Source organism: Giraffa tippelskirchi, chromosome 5 (assembly GCF_054371585.1).
Source record: "Giraffa tippelskirchi isolate mGirTip1 chromosome 5, T2T-mGirTip1v1.2.pri, whole genome shotgun sequence".
Lineage (NCBI taxonomy): Eukaryota > Metazoa > Chordata > Mammalia > Artiodactyla > Giraffidae > Giraffa > Giraffa tippelskirchi.
This window is the reverse complement of record NC_137279.1, coordinates 29,709,006-29,726,067: the sequence shown is the minus strand read 5'-3', so window position 1 is coordinate 29,726,067 and position 17,062 is coordinate 29,709,006. Positions and strand designations below refer to the sequence as shown.

Sequence of the window (17,062 nt, the reverse complement as noted above, 5' to 3'; positions counted from 1 at the left end):
AGCACCCAGGCTCACTTAGTTCTGCCTTCCCCTGGAAAACCCCCTGCATGGGAGTCTTCAGTTTAGCTTCAGACAGCTTGGAGCAGAAAGGGGGATGGAAAGGTGGACACCCTTGTCCTCCTGCCACCTTGTGGCCCAGAACTGCAGCCCGACAAGCTCCCTTTTTAAAATGCTTTTCTTTGCATTTTATTTATTTACTTTTTCATTTCTTTTGGGCTTTCTTTGTGGCTCAGATAGTAAAGAATCTGCCTACAATGCAGGAGACCTGGGTTCGATCCCTTGGTCAGGAGGATCCCCTGGAGAAAGGAATGGCAACCCACTCCAGTATTCTTGCCTGGAGAATCCCATGGACAGAGGAGCCTGGTGGAATACAGTCCATGGGGTCACAAAGAGTTGGACAAAACTGAGAGACTACACTTTCTGAGTTGTGTGGTGTGCAGGATCTTAGTTTCCCAACCAGGGATCGAACACATGCCCCCTGCACTGAAAACACAGAGTCTTAATCACTGGATAGCCCAGGAAGGCCCCCGACAAGCTCCCTCTGACCAAGAAGCCAAGCACGCCGTGGACCAGGCCCACTGTGAGCTGAACAAGCCTGCCGTGTGGGGACAGTTCTGAGCTGGGGACAGAGCGGCCATGTAGGAAATACCAGGTCCCCCAGACTCTGCCTCGTCCAACAGGCCGACCAGGATGTCACAGCCCCAGCCTCAGCATGTCACCTGCAGGGGCAGGCATGTCACCTGGGAGTCTGGCTCCAGGGGCCCCCGAGCTGTTCCCCACCCCCCCGAGGGCCCGGCTGGGTGGGGAGTGTGGGTGGGCGGGCGCTGTCCTGCGTGCCGACCCCGCCCGGCCGGCACTCAATACCCCGAGCTCCAGGCCCTGTTTACCAGAGGGGGTGAGGGGGCCTCTCACTGCTGAGTAAACAGACTTTCCAAAGGCCTCTGCTTTCTCACCCGTCCAGCTTTCCAAATGCACATTATGAATTGGCCGGCTTATCAGAAGGGCCGTCTGGCAGTTAAAAGATGTTTCCACGCATTGTGAGGCTGCATGGAAACCGAGTCATGTCAGCCTCAAGGACAAAGGAACTCAAGTGTTTGAGACGCAAAAATATTTTGACCTGACTACATCATTTTTCAAAGGAAAAAAGTAATTCGCGGCTCACAATTCACTTGCTATCTCGCAGGAAGTCCTGTATTTCTTATTAACTCCCCAAGGCCTGCTTCTCTGGGTGAGAGGTCACCGCGGAGGGCCAGCATGTGAGGGACATTTACGAGTTTTCTTTCCGTCGCTTCCTGTTGTTTTTTTCTTTTTGGGCTGCCTCTTGTTTGCAAGGGACTCGAAACCACGCTGCCCTGAGCCTTATCTCCAGGGTCCTCCCAGACCAGGCCCTTGAACAGGGCACAGAGTGTCTGCTCTGCATTGCCAGGTCGGAAACCAAGGCCCCAAGAGGTTAAGTGATTTGCCCCAGGTCACGCCCAGAACGGCGGAGCCAGTGTGGGAGGTCCTGCGGTCCGGTTCCCTCTGTGGACATCCTCTCCTGGCTCTTTGGTTCCCTCGTGGAATGATGGTGTCTGGTGGGACCTCAAGGGTTCATCACCATCACTGTCATCACTATCAACATCTCTATCACCACCACCTTCCTCCTCTCCATCATTTCCATCACCGTGGTTACCATCACCATCATCCTCATTATTCATCATTGTCATCATCAGCATCATTTTTACTGTCCTCACCACCATCCTCATCTTCGTCACCATCATCATCACCACCGTTACCTTCACCATCCTCACCATCCTTACCATCATCATCACCATCATTATCATCATCATCTCTATGGTCATGATCACCATCACCACCATCCTCATTTCCATCACCATGGTTACCATCACCACCATCCTCATCATTCATCATCACTGACACAATCCTCGCCATCCTCACAATCATCACCATCATCATCATCCTTACCATCGTCATCACCATCATCTTCATCACCATGGTCACCATCACCACCATCCTCATCTCCATCATTTCCATCACCATGGTTACCATTTCCACCATTCTCAATACCATCACCACCATCATCCTCACCATCACCCTCATTATCATCACTGTCTCCTTGGTCTCACTCTGGGCCCTATGCATGTGCTGGGTACCATTTTAAGTGTGCTATGCACAGAGTAATTCACATTATCACTAACCACGATTCTGTGTCAGGAACTATCTTGTTTAAAGGTGAGGAAACCTAAGACTATAATAAAGTCCTCTGACAGAGTCTTTTTCCTTCTGGGAAATTCTTTTCACCACTAAATCCTCCCAGCCCCCAGAAAGTGCTGTGGACAGCCCCTTGTGTGTGCTGAGGGGCAGCTCAGGGGAGGCTGAGTGGAGAAACAGCTGTGGTGTCAGACTGAGCAAAGCCCCCTCTGCCTCTGATGCTCTTTGTGGGTCCAGCCCAAGAAGCATAGGAATTGGGGCAGTCTAGGAAGCACACTCATGGGAGGGCTGGGTACTTGCTCCGGCTACCACGGCAAAGGCTGTACCCTAACTCCTAAGTGTGAGGGTGCAGGGGGCGACCAGGAGACACAAAGCTCCCCTCTTCCCATGCCATGGGGTCTCCCGAGGAGGCAAATGATGTGTTGTGTTGGGAAACCAGGGAACTAGAGTGGGTTGGGGGCTTGAGGAGTACTGCAGTGACACGCTGGGGCCAAAAGGTGATTATGGAAGAAAAATCAAGGCTGTTTAATAAGGAAGTGGGGCTGAGGGACACACGAGTAGCATCTTCTGCACTAACAGGCAGGAAGACGGGACACAGCGTGTGACAATCAGTAAAACCAACCAGAGAGGTGGTGAGAGCCTACCCAACCGAGGGCAGGCTGGTGCCTGGTCCTGGGGAAACATCCTTCCCATTAGACCCTGAGGACCGTGGACGGCCTGGAGGGGAAGGTAGGTGGTCCTGCACAGCGTCTTGCTGGTCCCCCTTCCGCTGGCTTTTAGTGGAGCAATTGTGCCATGTACTGTCTGCAAGGCCTTGTGAGGGTGAGCTCACCTGTCTGAACCCTAGGAAGGTGAGAAGCTGTCTCACAGGGTGACCGTGGGGCCCCCACACTTGCCAGACATGACCAAAGTTTGTCACATCCGCCAGACTCAGGGACACAGCCATGAGCGCCCAGATTTGGCCTTCGTCCCCCCGGGTCCTGGCCCCAATGTGGCCTGACTTTGCTCACAAGAGACACAGTCACTGCCCAGGGCACAAGTGTGTCCTCCTCGCCAGATGAGGACTTGGTGTTAAGTTGTGTCCTGGGACTTGCCAGTCAGTGCCCACCTCAACCCTCCTCCTGGGTGAACTTTTCGAGACACAAGCCTCCCCCGGGGCCGGTCATGCCTCCCAGAAGCCGCACGTGGGCAGACATGGGACGAAGATGCCCATCAGCCCCCCATGTGCCCACTGGTCCAGACCTTTCCAAGGGCTAATTTGATGTTTTTCTCCACCTTGCCAGTTCCCTTTTATTGTGCCTCTGCATTTCTCGTCCAAAACAGAAATACAAAGGGAGGAAATCTATTCAAAATTCCTCCTCCTCGTTTTATTTTTGTAGCTCTCCAGGGTGCCCACGCTTCAGATTCCCTTCCGATAATTATCTGCCCTTTCGGGGCCTTGCTAACCCAGAGTCTGGTGTTCGAGCGGCAAGAAGCAAGCGCCGGCCTGGCCATGGCACACGGACATCCTTGGTGACTCAAAACCCATGAGCTTGACCAGTCCCCTTGGCACCTGGTCTGAGTCTGCAGAAGTGGACTTTCATTATTCCTTTTTGTCTTTGAATATCTCTCCTTATGCTCAGCTAATCTGTGATGAACAGCACGTCAGACTCTTTTATGCGATAATTTTCCATCCCTGCAATGCACACATTTCTGTGGCTCATACTCTGAATCTTGGCCATTGCTCAGAGACAACAGAGGCGAGGTTCCAACACACAATAATAAGTCCTGCCTTTTATGACTTAATGTATCAACATTGTACTGGAGAAACATCTTGTTAACTGGGTGAGAAGAGACAGTTTGCCAGCACGGCCCTGGCTGACGGGAGTTGTGTCGGCTGGAATGATGGGTCCCATCAGTAGATGGAGAGCTGGTGCTGAAGGTGAGACTGCTCAAAGGAGATATTATTAAGTGAGAAAATGATGCCCTCATGCCAAATCTGGTAGATTAAGATTCCCACTCCTTCTGGTGCAAATCAATTTGTTATCTTCACAATTTCTCCCCATCTATGCCAGGGGACGCTAAGAGGAATGGCCCAGAATAACAACTACTTAGCATCACCAAGGCTTCCCAGGTGGCTCAGTGGTAAAGAATATGCCTGCCAGTGCAGGAGATACCAGAGATGCGAGTTTGATCCCTGGGTTGGAAAGATCTCCTGCAGAAGGGAATGGCAACCTACTCTAGCATTCTTGCCTGGAAAATCCCATGGACAGAGGAGCCTTGTGGGCTACAGTCCATGGGGTTACAAAGAGTTGGACATGACTTAGCAACTGAGCACACAGAAGTGCCAGCCTATGAGGATAAGGACAAGCCCATGTGATAAGATGGGGCATTTTTGCCTGAAATGCACAGCACAAACAGCACAAGAGGTTTATGGAAGCTCGTCCACCACAAGAATGTCTGACCTGGAGCATTGCAACCGGGCCTCCCTGGGGAACCAGGAACAAAGGACAAAGGCTGTGGCAGCCCCTCTGCACGGGTGACAGGTCTCAGAATCTGAGCCGTGGGGCGGAGATCTGCCAGAACACAGTCTGCTGTCTCCAGCACCGGGGACAGCGTCCTGCTCACAGTAGGTGCTTGGGAACCATCTGTTGAACTGGTAGCTCCCGTGGTAAAGAATCCTCCTGCCATGCAGGAGACAAGGTTCAATCCCTGAGTTGGGAAGATCCCCTGAAGAAGGAAATGGCAACCCACTCCAGTATTCTTGCCTGGGAAATCCCACAGAGAGAGGAGCCTGGAGGGCTATAGTCCATGGGGTTGCAAAGAGTTGGACACAATTTATTGACTAAAACACCACCGCCACAACCATTTGTTCAAGGCATGAGTGAGTGAATGAGTAAATGAATAAAGGGTGTTTTGAGATGATGCAGAAGTGGATAAAGCACCAGTGATTCTCTAAAAAATCAATCAGGGTAAGTGAGGTTATGCCCCCTAAACAAACAGCATCTGAGATGCAGAAGCCTGACCAAAGCTGCATTCCTGCTGCTCGCCTGGTGTGACACACAGGGCAGCTCTGCTCAATCATCTAGAGTTATCCAGAACTTTCTGGGTGCAGTGTCTGAGGGCAGGGACCACTGCAAGGTATCATGCTGGCCACTGGTTGCTGAGCTAGAAGTCACCTGCATCTCTCATTGCCACTGGCCAGATGGCTCAGCCTACCATAGGGCAGGCAGAAGGCCTAACCTACCTCAGTTCTGGAAGGCACAGTCACACATGTGGGTGAACAGCACTGATGGAGCCCACAGAAAGGCAGGGGGAACCCTGGACCACAAGGAGGTAATAACTTAAGTATCGGGAATGCTCCCTGTGAAATGACCACGGTCACCAAAGCATTAGGTCCTTTGCCACTTAGAGTGTTGTCACAGACCAGGAGCCATGTAAGCACTTTACTCAACATATTTAATAACGAAAATATCCCATACAGATACTATTTTTAAAAAATCATCCATTTTATCACCACGAAGAATGATGTTACTATTTTTGTATATTTCCTTCCAGCCTTTCTGTATTATGTATGTCCTTATTTGTGAGTACATAAGATGTGTATGTGTATAATACACCACTTTCTGAAAATCCTTTTTTAAAAAAGTAATAGCCTTCATTTTTTTAGAGCAGTTTTGGGTTTATGGGAAAACGAGTGGAATGTGCAGAATTTTCATGCACCCCCCCGTCTCCTCCCTCATCTCCTCCCATCACCCGCCACTAGCTTCTCCTATTTTTATCATCTTGCATTAGTGTGGCCACTTAGCCAATATTGATACATCATCCGTTCAAGTCCCTGATTGTCACTAGGGTTCACTCTTGCTATTGTGCAGCTGCGGGTTTGGATAAATCCATGGTAACATGGATCCACAAGTACGGTATCCTACAGCACCACTGCCCTGAAAACCCTCTGTGCTCCCATATTCATCCCACTTTCCCACTAACCCACCAATCTTTCACTGTTTCCATAGTTTTGCCTTTTCCAGAATTTCATGGAGTTGGAATGGTATCGCGTGTAGCCTTTACAGAGTGGCTTCTTTCACTTAATAATATGCATTTAGTGTTCCTCCATGTCCTTCTGTGGCTTAAGAGCAAAGCTCTCTTGTTAATGCTGGTATCCAAGTGCCTCTTTCAGGGACATGTTTATCTTGCCCACCTTCATCAGCCTCACAACCCATCAGTCAATGTGAACCAGAGGAAGGCTGGCTGGTTCTTCAGTCTCCTTCCTAGATGCAGGCCTCCGGACTTCCTGCCAACAAAGCGACCTGGGACATCTCCCACAACCAGCCTGGCATTGCTTTCCCCTGGCAACTTGCACCAAGCCTCCTTCTGAGGACCAGAGAGTCATTCTCAAGGGTTACGAGTCTCCAAGGGATCTGTGGAAAGGTGGGGGAGCTGCGCCCATGAGACAGGCTGCACAAGGGCAGCAGTCTGGGCTTTGTTTTTCACTTCTGAGCTTTGCCACAGGCTCCGTTCTGTTTCCACATACCTCGACTAATTCTCCCTGCTTCAGCCTGAGCTTAGAGCTGGCCCTGTGTCAGCCCCAGGGCCACCTCCTCCAGGAAGCCTGCTGCCATAAACGCGTTACTCTCCCACCCCTCTACTGTGACTACACCCCTCCAGTGGGAGGCAGAGAGCACTTTCCCATCCTGTGTGGTTGGCCTCAACAGGTGTGAGCAGGAGCGGCCACGGACTCTGTCTGAGCCCGGACATGATGTTTACGTGTGTCGCCTCCTCCTTTTCTCTTGCCATCATCACCAGAACAACACACCCCGTGAACTCCACTGGACAAGAAGGAAACTGGACCCAACCATCAGCTTGGAACCAAACCCAGCCGAGCTCCGCCTAGGTCAGCCAATTTGCACATGAGTGAGGGTCACCGAGTGTTGTGTTAAGGGTTTGGGGTGGTTTGTTATACAGTGCCATTGTGTAATAGCTGACTGATAAACCAACTTCAATTACTCCAGCCCAACCCACTCTTCCCTTTCTCTGAGTTCATTCATATGAACTCATTCATTCAGTGGTTTAGTCGCTAAGTTGAGTCCAACTCTTGAGACCCCATGGACTGTAGCCCGCCAGGCTCCTCTGTCCATGGGATTCTCCAGGCAAGAATACTGGAGTGGGTTGCCGTTTCCTTCTCCAGGGTATCTTCCCAAGCCAGGGATCAAACCTGGTTCTCCTGCATTGCAGGCAGATTCTTTACCAACTGAGCTATGAGGGAAGCCCTTCACTTATATTTATCCAAACCCAATTCCTGAAGGTGTGTCTAGATGAGCTGTGTCTTCATGTCTGGAGGGTAATACACAGTATAACATGAGACTCGGGGATACCTGCTTTGGGGTCATGTGACTGACCCTGGAAAATCCCTGGCTTCTCTGCTGAATCCTGTGGCCTTAGGCAACTGACAAACTGTCTGCAACTTAATCTTCTATGCAGTGAAGTGGGAGTAATAGTACCTGGGGGAGACTGGGGTAAATGAGTGGACGTGTGTGAAGAGCCTGGCAGGCTGACAACAGTGACCACGACAGTGGCCAGAACAGCAGCAGTGCCCAGGTCCCAGGGCTTGTGGTGGGAGGGGCAGCCTCGCTGGGGGCAAGCGAGGCTCAAATCCCACTTTCCCTCTCCTGTGTCTGCTGTCCTTCTTCTCCTACACCCATCCCGAACCCCCAACACATTAGCACAAGGCACCATCAGCCCACAGCAACGTGAGCCCAGAAGCTGCCGGGGCTCAGGACTAAGTGCTGACCAGCCCCACAGGACCCTCCCCACAGGCACCCACCTGTCCCTCAGCCACCTGTGCCACACATACCTGTGCCTCTCACGTCTGAACTCACACGCCTGTGCCACACACACACCTGTGTCACACTTGCTTGTGCCTCTCACACCTGTGCCTCACACACATCTGTGCCACACACACACCTGTGCCTCACATGCCTGTGCCTCACATATCTGTGCCTCACACACACACCTGTGCCACACATACACACCTGTGCCTCACACACACCTGTGCCTCACATGCCTGTGCCTCACATATCTGTGCCTCACACACACACCTGTGCCACACATACACACCTGTGCCTCACACACACCTGTGCCTCACATACCTATGCCTCACACACACACCTGTGACACAACACCACACCTGTGCCTCACACACATACCTGTGCCTCACACACACCTGTCCCTCACACACACCTGTCCCTCACACACCTGTGTCACCCATATGCAGGGAGCCGACATCGCATCTCACAGAAGTCATGAGTTGTGGTGAACTGAGAGGTCGGTGGACCTGCCACATCCCCAGGCTTGTGGCAGCAGGCATCTTCTTAGGGTGCGGGGGGAGAACACAGACTTCCCCAGAGTTACCACCTGCCAAGTGAGCCTCAGAGACCCCCACACGCCACCCCCGTGGGAGGACGAGGCCCTCCTCGCCTAGCTAAGTCCTGGGCCAAGAGAAGCAAGGGAAGCCTCTGCTTCCTACTCTTCAGCCCGGGTACCGCCCAGGGCCCTGCCTGGAAACCACGTGCCCATAGGCCCCGAGACCTTCACAGCGACACCATCAGAGGCATAAGGGGACCTCAGGAAACTGGCCCTCCCCGGAGACCTGGGTGCTCTGCCCGCACCCCAGGGAGAAGTGACACACAGCTCAAGGCAACCAGCTGTGGGAGGGGCCCCAGGGTTCACAGCACCCGCCCTGCCACCCTTGACCCTGGAGAGGGACAGGCCATCTTGACAGTCAGTGTGTGTAAAACCAGAAGTCAACCTTACACTCAGACCGATAACAAGTGCACTGATGAGCTGCCGGTGGGTCTGTAGAGCAAAGGTGAGGCTGGAGGCTTCCCGGTGCTGCGGGCAGGACACGCCCTGGAGCCAGCAACGGCCATGGGCATACATGTGTCTGCCTTCAAAGCAGAAGACGCTGAGCAGGCCTCGAGCTGATATATTTTTCTCTCCTAATAGCACGGCACGATTTAATTAACTCACCATTGCACCCACCTGAACATGCTGGAGTTATTGACACCACCATCTGGCTCATATAGAGCCGGTAATGCGGACAGTAAATCTTCTTCACCGCCCACTACCAGCAGAGCCGACCCCTCCCAGCCACCTCCCCCCGGGCTGTCCGGTGCGGGCTTCCAGGACACCCCAAGATGCCAGTGTGGTTCCCAGGGGAACAAAGAGACCTCTGACCTGCTGCCGGTGGTGTTGCCATCATCTCAGAGGCAGGTGTCTGCTTTGGGGCCCAGCCCCCTGATGCCCCAGCCAGGGCCAAATGGCCCCCTTGTCCCACGCCAGCCACAGTGGCCACAGGCCCCACTGTCCATTCAGCAGGTCTGGCTCTGCCCAGAGCTCTGCCCATTCGCTATCTTCTCAACCCCCAGGCCACGCAGGGCGCTAGAGACTGTGACTATCATCTCCCCATTTACGGAGGAGGAAACAGAAATGCAGAAGTTCAAGGCCTAGGGTCACAGCATCCAAGGCAGAGCCAGGTTCAGGTGTGATGGATCCAGCCCAGCCTCCCCAGGTCTCCAGTGGGAAGGAGAGGGGCCTTTGTCTACTTTACGGGTAAAGCTCATTTTCAAGTTCTGAATTTGTCCTTTGAAATCAGTGACACTTTATCTGTGCTGCTTTGAGGTTTGAGCAGAATGTCAGCAGGGTGAGGGAAGGGCCTGACCACAGAGAGGAGTCCCCATGTCACCAGCTCCCAAGGAGGGGGTTCTGCTTGCTGGGCTCTGGGCCACTCATGCCCACCTCCTTCCTCCAGGACCTCCATCCCAAGCTGCAGTCCAGAAGCCTTTCAGCAGGTTTCACAAGGGCTGCTTCAGTAGGAGAAAGAAAATCGGGTTCTGTGCTTTCTCAGCAGCAAAAAAGAAGAAACACACACCTCTCATTCCTCCCCCTACCCCAGGCAAGGTCCTCAGGGTAGAGTGGGTCTGTCTGAACAACTTCCCCTCTCTCCGCCTGCTCTGAGCCCCTGCCCCCCAAGCCGAGGGCCAGTCCAGCTAAAATGAAGCCTTCCTCAGACACGCAGGTCTGCAGCAGGTAATAAACTACTGCAAAGGAAATATAATACCTGCATCTCTTCCCAGCTTGATCTGATGGTTTAAGCTGATTTCAGGTACCTCTTGGGGGGAAGGGTAAGTAAAATCAGCCCAACTGTTGGGGGGACAGAATAAAAAAACTCACGTTTATAACATCGGCACTCAGCCTAGACCTGCCTGTAACTTAGCCTCCACCTCCCTACTGCTGTTGGCCCATTAATCACCCTTATCTGCTTGGGGTGGGAAGGGGCCACAGCACCACCGCCATTCCCGCCCCCACCCCACCCCCCTGCCATCTCCCGCCACCCCCTGCCAGAGGCCAAGTTCAGGTGCTGTGAGGTGGCCAGAGGGCAGAGTCCATCGGGGCCACTGAGGTGGAGGCTTCCAGGCTGTGGCCCCTCCCTCAGGCTAGATTTTCTGCCCTGCCCCGGGCACCAGAGTCATGCCTAAGGGCCTCTTCAGATAAGCCTCTACAGTGAAAAAAAGAGGCCTCCAGGAGGGGCCGGGGGAGGGGCAAGAGCCAGACCTGGGGCTGGTCCCCAGCGGCTGAGGGTCCCTAAGGCCACCAGCCCGGAGCTGCCTTTGCGGGAAGGGGACCAGTGAGGGCGGGGCTTTCCGACTTTCTGCGGCTTGGCCCTATTACACCTCTCCACTCTGCACGCAGCCTTTGATTCAGCAAAATCAAGGATGCAAACTTCTTAGGAGTACTTAGTTTCCATGGCAACCGAAGCTGACCTCAACATTATTGTTCTCAAGAGGGGACTGACTTTACTATATGTTCATTCACTGAATTAATGGACTCCCGGCCCTTTTATCAGCAGCCCCCCGACAAAGGAAAAGGAGGCCTGTCTCCGAAGGGCTTTCAGCCACTGTCCAGCCTTTGTCCGGGGCTTTGCTGGAACGAAGTGAGTCTATTCAGCCCGAGATTATCAAAATCAACTCAGAGCTGTCTCCGTGGCAGCTAAACACACTTTGATTTCATAAAGACATAACCGATCCCACATGCAAATTATTAATTTTGAGCCCAGGCCGCTTAGGGCTTGGGACTTTGCTGGAATTTTTTTCAGGAAGAACTTGCATGGTAGGTAAACAGCGATTGAATTCTAGCACCTGGGTGGCTCCTAGGTGTTGCGGCCTGGGGTGGGGGGTGGGGGGTGAGGGTGGGGGGAATGGGGGTGGTGGTGGTAAAGAGGAAAAGAAAGGATTTCTAAAAGTAACCTCGCTGGCACAGGCAAAGCCTAACAGGGACAGTCTAGCTTGTTCTGGTCCCAGTAAGACTGGCTGACAGGGACACATGCTCCCCGACCCCTTGTCCTGGAGCCTCAGGGCTGACTGGTCTCCCCATCTCTTGTTCCAGCCACAACCCTTCCCTCCCTGCTTGCCTTCCTCGCCCTCCAGTCACCTGGAAAATACCTCAGCTTCCTCCAGGGGAAAAACAACGCAAAGGGAATAAACCACATAGAGAGTCACAGATCACAAACACCTGGATAGTTTGTGTGCTGGACACAAACCCCCAAGGCACAGCCTGGCGGCAGCCTGGCTGACACCTAGGGTGTGCAGCCTTCTCAACTAATTGCCGCACAAGACACTTGGCAGCCGCCTGTCCATCTCCATCCCACCTGCCTGGTTTTCCTGGCTCCTGGTCATCTTTATTAGCCCCCAGTTTCCCCAGGGAGGAACCCAGGAGACCTTGGGATGCCCATTGCCGGAGGCTTTTCGCCTGGACTAGGTTGTAGAAAACACACACGTACAACAGCCCAGTGGGACAGGCCAAGGTCCTCACGTCCAAATAATCATTTTGGGAATTATTGTAATTATCAATCAATCACCCTATTGGAGAACACCAGGCTGGGCTATCGGATGACTTTTATGACCTGTAGCATTTTGTGCGGAATAACAGGGAGAGATTTATGGACTCATCACAGTCCCACTCCAACAGCAGGGCTTTATTAGCTCAATTTATTTTTGACTTTCCCTCCAAGCCTCGAGCTCCCCACCCCGGAGCAGCTCACTGGCTAAGGTGACTCCAAACTGCAATGCCTCTGGAGATGCACCTGTCCTGGTTCAGACCTCAGCCCCACGGATGCGAATTCCTGATTCATTTATTTATTTTTTTTGGGGGGGGGCAGTGTGGATAGAGAAGTGGGGGAGAAGAAAACACAAAAATAAAAAAATAAAAAGGTCATTTCCCTCTGCATTTTCTGCCTGTTGTACTGTATTAACATGTCCTTCCTTTTCAAGATGGTCAAAGAAAACAAGATAAAGCGAGACAATGGGGCCCTGGTATTTCCCCCTTTCATATCACCAAAGAGATTGAATCAAAATTCTTTTAGCTGATACCATCTCCCCGGGTGGACTACACTCTTGTTAACGGATAAATTCAAGCCCTCCAGAAAGTCAAAGAATAAATTTAAGCCTTTTGCCAAATGTCTATCCTATTGGATTTTGATAAGACGGCCATTGAGTCTTAATAATGTCTTCCATCCATTTTCAGCGGGCCCTTAACACAGCTCTTTATTTGTCCCCAAAGCCTCTTCCCCCGGCCTTTTTATTCCAGGCTCTGGCGGGCTCTCCAGGGAGCCAGGCGCCCCCAGTGATGGATGGACAGCTCCTAGATTATCTCCCACAGATGTTTGCTCTCCAGGAGCCCCGGGCTTTCCCTCTAAGTAAACAGAGACTAAATAGAGTCGGCTGCAGCCAGCAGTCCCAGAGGTCCCAGCCTGAAGCTAGAAAAGGCGATGCTGCTGGACCGGCAGCCAAAGTGACTTTTGGAGGGAAGTGCATGATCATCCAGAACGCACACCTGGGATGAGTGTGGGGCAGAGCCCTTGGGCGTGCTGCACACAGGAGGAGGGGATGCAGGGAACCAGTGGGTGGTGGAAGGAGGATGCAAGAATGTGAAGATAGGGGGCAGGGTAGAGGTGGGGGAGGAATGGAGAGGGATTGGTGGCACCTCAGGGGGCCGCAGGGGGTGCTGGGGGACAGAGGGACATAAGAGACCAGGACAGGCTGGGGATGGAGGCGACCTGAGGGAGGGGCGCAGGAGGGTTCTCGGGGGGGGGGCAAGCCTGGTGCTGGCTCCCAGGCTGCAGCCGCTATTTCTCCAATGTGAGTCCAGCTCTGTGCCAGAGATTCTGGGTTCGAATTCTGCCTCCCCTGTGGATATAGACACCACAAGCCTCCCTGGGCCTGGATTTTGTCCCCTGTAAACTCTGACAGGTAGAGTCCACAGCCTCTTCAGCATCCCGGTTCTTTAACACCAAGAATTTATAACCACCACTTGCTACAAAACATCACCCTTTCTGCATCTCTTGTGTCAAGCCACTGATTGAATTAATTAGCCTTAGTTACATTTCACTGAGGGTTTCCCTGGTGGCTCAAACGGTAAAGAATCTGCCTGTAACGCGGGAAACCTGGGTTCGATCTCAGGGTCGGGAAGATTCCTGGAGAAGGGAATGGCTACCCACTCCAGTGTTCTTGCTTGGAGAACCCCGTGGACAGAGGAGCCTGGCGGGCTACAGTCCATGGGGTCCCATGATGCTGATAAAGAGCAGAAAGTGTGATTCAGTGAATCCTGAAGTTGGAATAAGTGATGCTCAGAGGTGTCAGCTGACCAGCCCTAGGCTGCATAGCCTCAGCGCTTCCCTAGAAGACCTTAACGTCCCCAGATGTGTGTGCCTTTGGAGGAGGAGAGGCCCTGTTCAGCTAGACACCAAAATCCTAAACTACAAGACTGATAAATGGGGTCTATCTCCTATCACCAAGGAATACCCTAAATTAGTCCTTAGATAGCACGCTGAGGTGTGTACGGTCCTCTAATGTAACAAGCACATGTGAGTCTGCAGAGCTATAAGGGACACAGCTGTGACCTTCCATTTGGGAAGAAGGGCAAGAGAAGGCTGCAGTGACTGTCCTCTGGCCCTCGCTGCAGCACCCAAGCTGCCTTTGCACCTGAGTCTCTCTCAGCACCTCCTTTCCTCCCTCCCTCTCTGGGAAGTAACCAAATGGCTCCAGATACCAGGTTAAGGTTTCGATCATCGACCAACGTGACCCAGGGCGCCCACCCCATCACACTTGGTGCCCCAAATTCCTCACACTAAGTTTAGTGTGAGGATGGGAGAGTCCGGGGATTTAGAGGAGCGCTTCTCTGTGAAGGCAGGAGTATCTGGGGAGGTGGACAAAGCCTTAGGGCGGAGCCTCAGGGGCTGGGGATGGGAGAGCGGCTCTCAGAGCAACCATGGCCCAGGCCCCTTTGGCTCTGCTGCCCAGCACTGGCCTCTCCCAGCTGCTGTAGCTGCCGTGGGGGTCTGGTCTGGTTCCGTGGGCACCCTTCCAATGGGCCTTACAAAGGTCTGCATCTGAAGGGAGTCTGTGCCAAGCTGGGCAGTTGTGAGCGGGTCCCTGGCTGGAGGGTGCTTGTGCCCACCCCGTGTGGAGCTCTCAGAAGGATGCCGGGGCCACAGTATCCAAGGCCAGCCGGCTCCGCTGTTTGTAAAAAGGAGAGGCCATGTTGGAGACAGCACCACCTCAGGGGATAGAGGATGCATCCCTTCCTCCTCACGACCTTAACCTTAGACCCCACCTCTTGACCTTCTGCCTTGAAGCTTGCCCCCAGGCCGGACAACCGACTGCCTGACCCACCTCTCACCTCCCGCCCTGTGTGAGCTCCTTCTTAGTAGGGAAGAAGGAGGTTCCATGTTCCCTTTAGTAGTTGAGAGACTATGGTTCCTCCACCTGGGGGGTGGAAGCACCTCAATTCTCTGAAAGGCTGTGAAAGGCGCAAGGGGCAGGGGATGGGGGAGGGAGGGACATGGCTGGGATTCACTTTGGGGCCTGCAGATGCATTTCCAGGAAGAGAGGCCTCAGGCCCCCGGGCAGTGGGCAGGGAGAGGACACTCTCTCCCAGCTCTGCTCAGACATAATTTCCCCCTGGGCCAGACACCGACGCACTTATGGAGACAAATGAGGCTGAAGGTCACCCCTGCCAGAGGTCACCTCAAGGTCAGGCCACATTCCCCACCACATGGTTTTCTCTGAAATCAATGTCTCTGGGGTTGACCCTGGTGAGAAAGGAAGGCCTCAGCTCTTAGGGCTCAGTCCCCCGGGATGGCGGGTCCCCCAGTTGCCCCGACTCTAACCAGCCAGCCAGACACAGGAAGACAGTCACAGAGATCGGCAGAACCAGCAAATTGCTTTCTTGTCACTTCCAGACCCAAAGAGGACTTTTCATGATGACAGGAATGTATGCTCAGGCACTGTTTTTGGACCCTCCTGGGAGAGGGGACAGCACCTCATGAGCATAGCTCGGCGATTCTGACACTAAGAAAACAGCCCCTGACAGCAGCTAGATAGCCTTGTGCTCACCCATCGTCCCAGATGCCCGTGCTGTGCTTTCTGACGCGGTCTGGGTATCCTGAGAAGATGGACTCTCTCAGCTTGGTCTGTACGATGCTTTGAAGTCAAGATGCCAGGAGAGAAAAGGCTATTTTAACGCTACTGGAAAACCCAAAGACTGCATCAGCTACCACATGTGTTTATATCTGTGTGTTTGTGTGTCTGTGTATTGTGTGCATGTCTAAGTGTGTGTCTATGTGTCTGTGTGTGTGTGCATGTGTCTCTCTGTGTGGATGTGTGTGTGTACATGTATATACTCATGCGTGGATGGTCCAAATTCTCTGGATGTTGAACTCCAGCTGACAAATGGCTTCTGGGTTTTGGGGTGATTTCTGCACCCCTCCCCTCTGCTGTCTGCCTAGCATGCACATGCAGGAATGTGCCTGCCTGTGGGTGCGTGCTTCCCTCTGGGGGGCCGTGTGTTTTTCTGGGCCTGGCCCACTCTCTGGGCCTTTCAGATCTCGCGTTTGTCAACTGGCTGTTACCCATCACCAGGGGATAATGCCCACATTGACACTTTTTCTGTCGCCTGACGCTTTGCTTACTCAACACGGTGCCTGAGCCATCTTCGGAGGCTGAGTACAGCGAAAGGCTTTGTTGAATCTGCAGCCAATTGTGCTCATCTTCTCTATATTCTTTTCATATGAGTATACAGTGAAGATATTTAAATAAACACAATCTGCATTTATCTCATTTCTGTGCGACTGCCTGGCCCAAAGCATTCCCACACATACGGGGCTCGCCTTGGTTCTCCGGAACCAGGGTGGTTCTGTGAAGCGAGCTGCTACCTGCTGCACCATGAAAACCAGCATCCATCTTGATCCCTGGGGACTCACTCGCTCAACCGACCGCAGATGGCCTTGCACTCGGAAGCTCAGGCTTGACCAGAGCGCAGGCTCGACAGGAGGGAAGAAGGTGCAGAACCAGCTTGCCTACCTTTTGGATGCAGCCCTCCTGCGATGACACCTCCGCATCTGTCAGCATTTGCTGCAAAACAATTTGGAAAAGGGTTGTTAGTTTCCGACCGAGCACGGTCCTCGAGCTACAGTGGGCTATACACATGTGGGCAGAGTGAGCGAGCTCTGAAATAATAGGGTAAGGCGGGTGGCTTCTCTGTAATAAGAGAACTAGGGTCCTCCCCGATCACTGCACAGGGAGGAGCCACACTGTGGAGCTCAGCCTGGTCCTGTGGTGACTGGGTACAGACTGCACGTGTGCTTAGGGGCACTGTAGTGCTTGAAATGGGTAAGGGGCTCCTTCTTGTTTCTTGGGGTGAGTCCCTACCCCAGCAGCGGGCAGTGGCAGCAGCAGAAAGTCCTCCCTCCTCCCACCATTATCCCATGCATGGACATGGGCTTGGGGCATCGAGGAAAGTGCCAGCCACCCTGGGTCTT

General features: G+C 53.1%; 1 protein-coding gene across 3 annotated transcripts in view; it reads right to left on the bottom strand.

Annotated features, from left to right (window-relative positions):
• Window positions 1-17,062, bottom strand: part of PRDM16 (PR/SET domain 16) — a 332,745-nt gene that overhangs the window by 157,698 nt on the left and 157,985 nt on the right. For all 3 annotated transcript variants that reach the window (XM_081488463.1, XM_081488464.1, XM_081488465.1), the window contains exon 3: window positions 16,605-16,655. In XM_081488463.1, coding sequence (XP_081344589.1) covers window positions 16,605-16,655 — 51 coding nt within the window. The remainder of the gene's footprint in view (window positions 1-16,604; window positions 16,656-17,062) is intronic.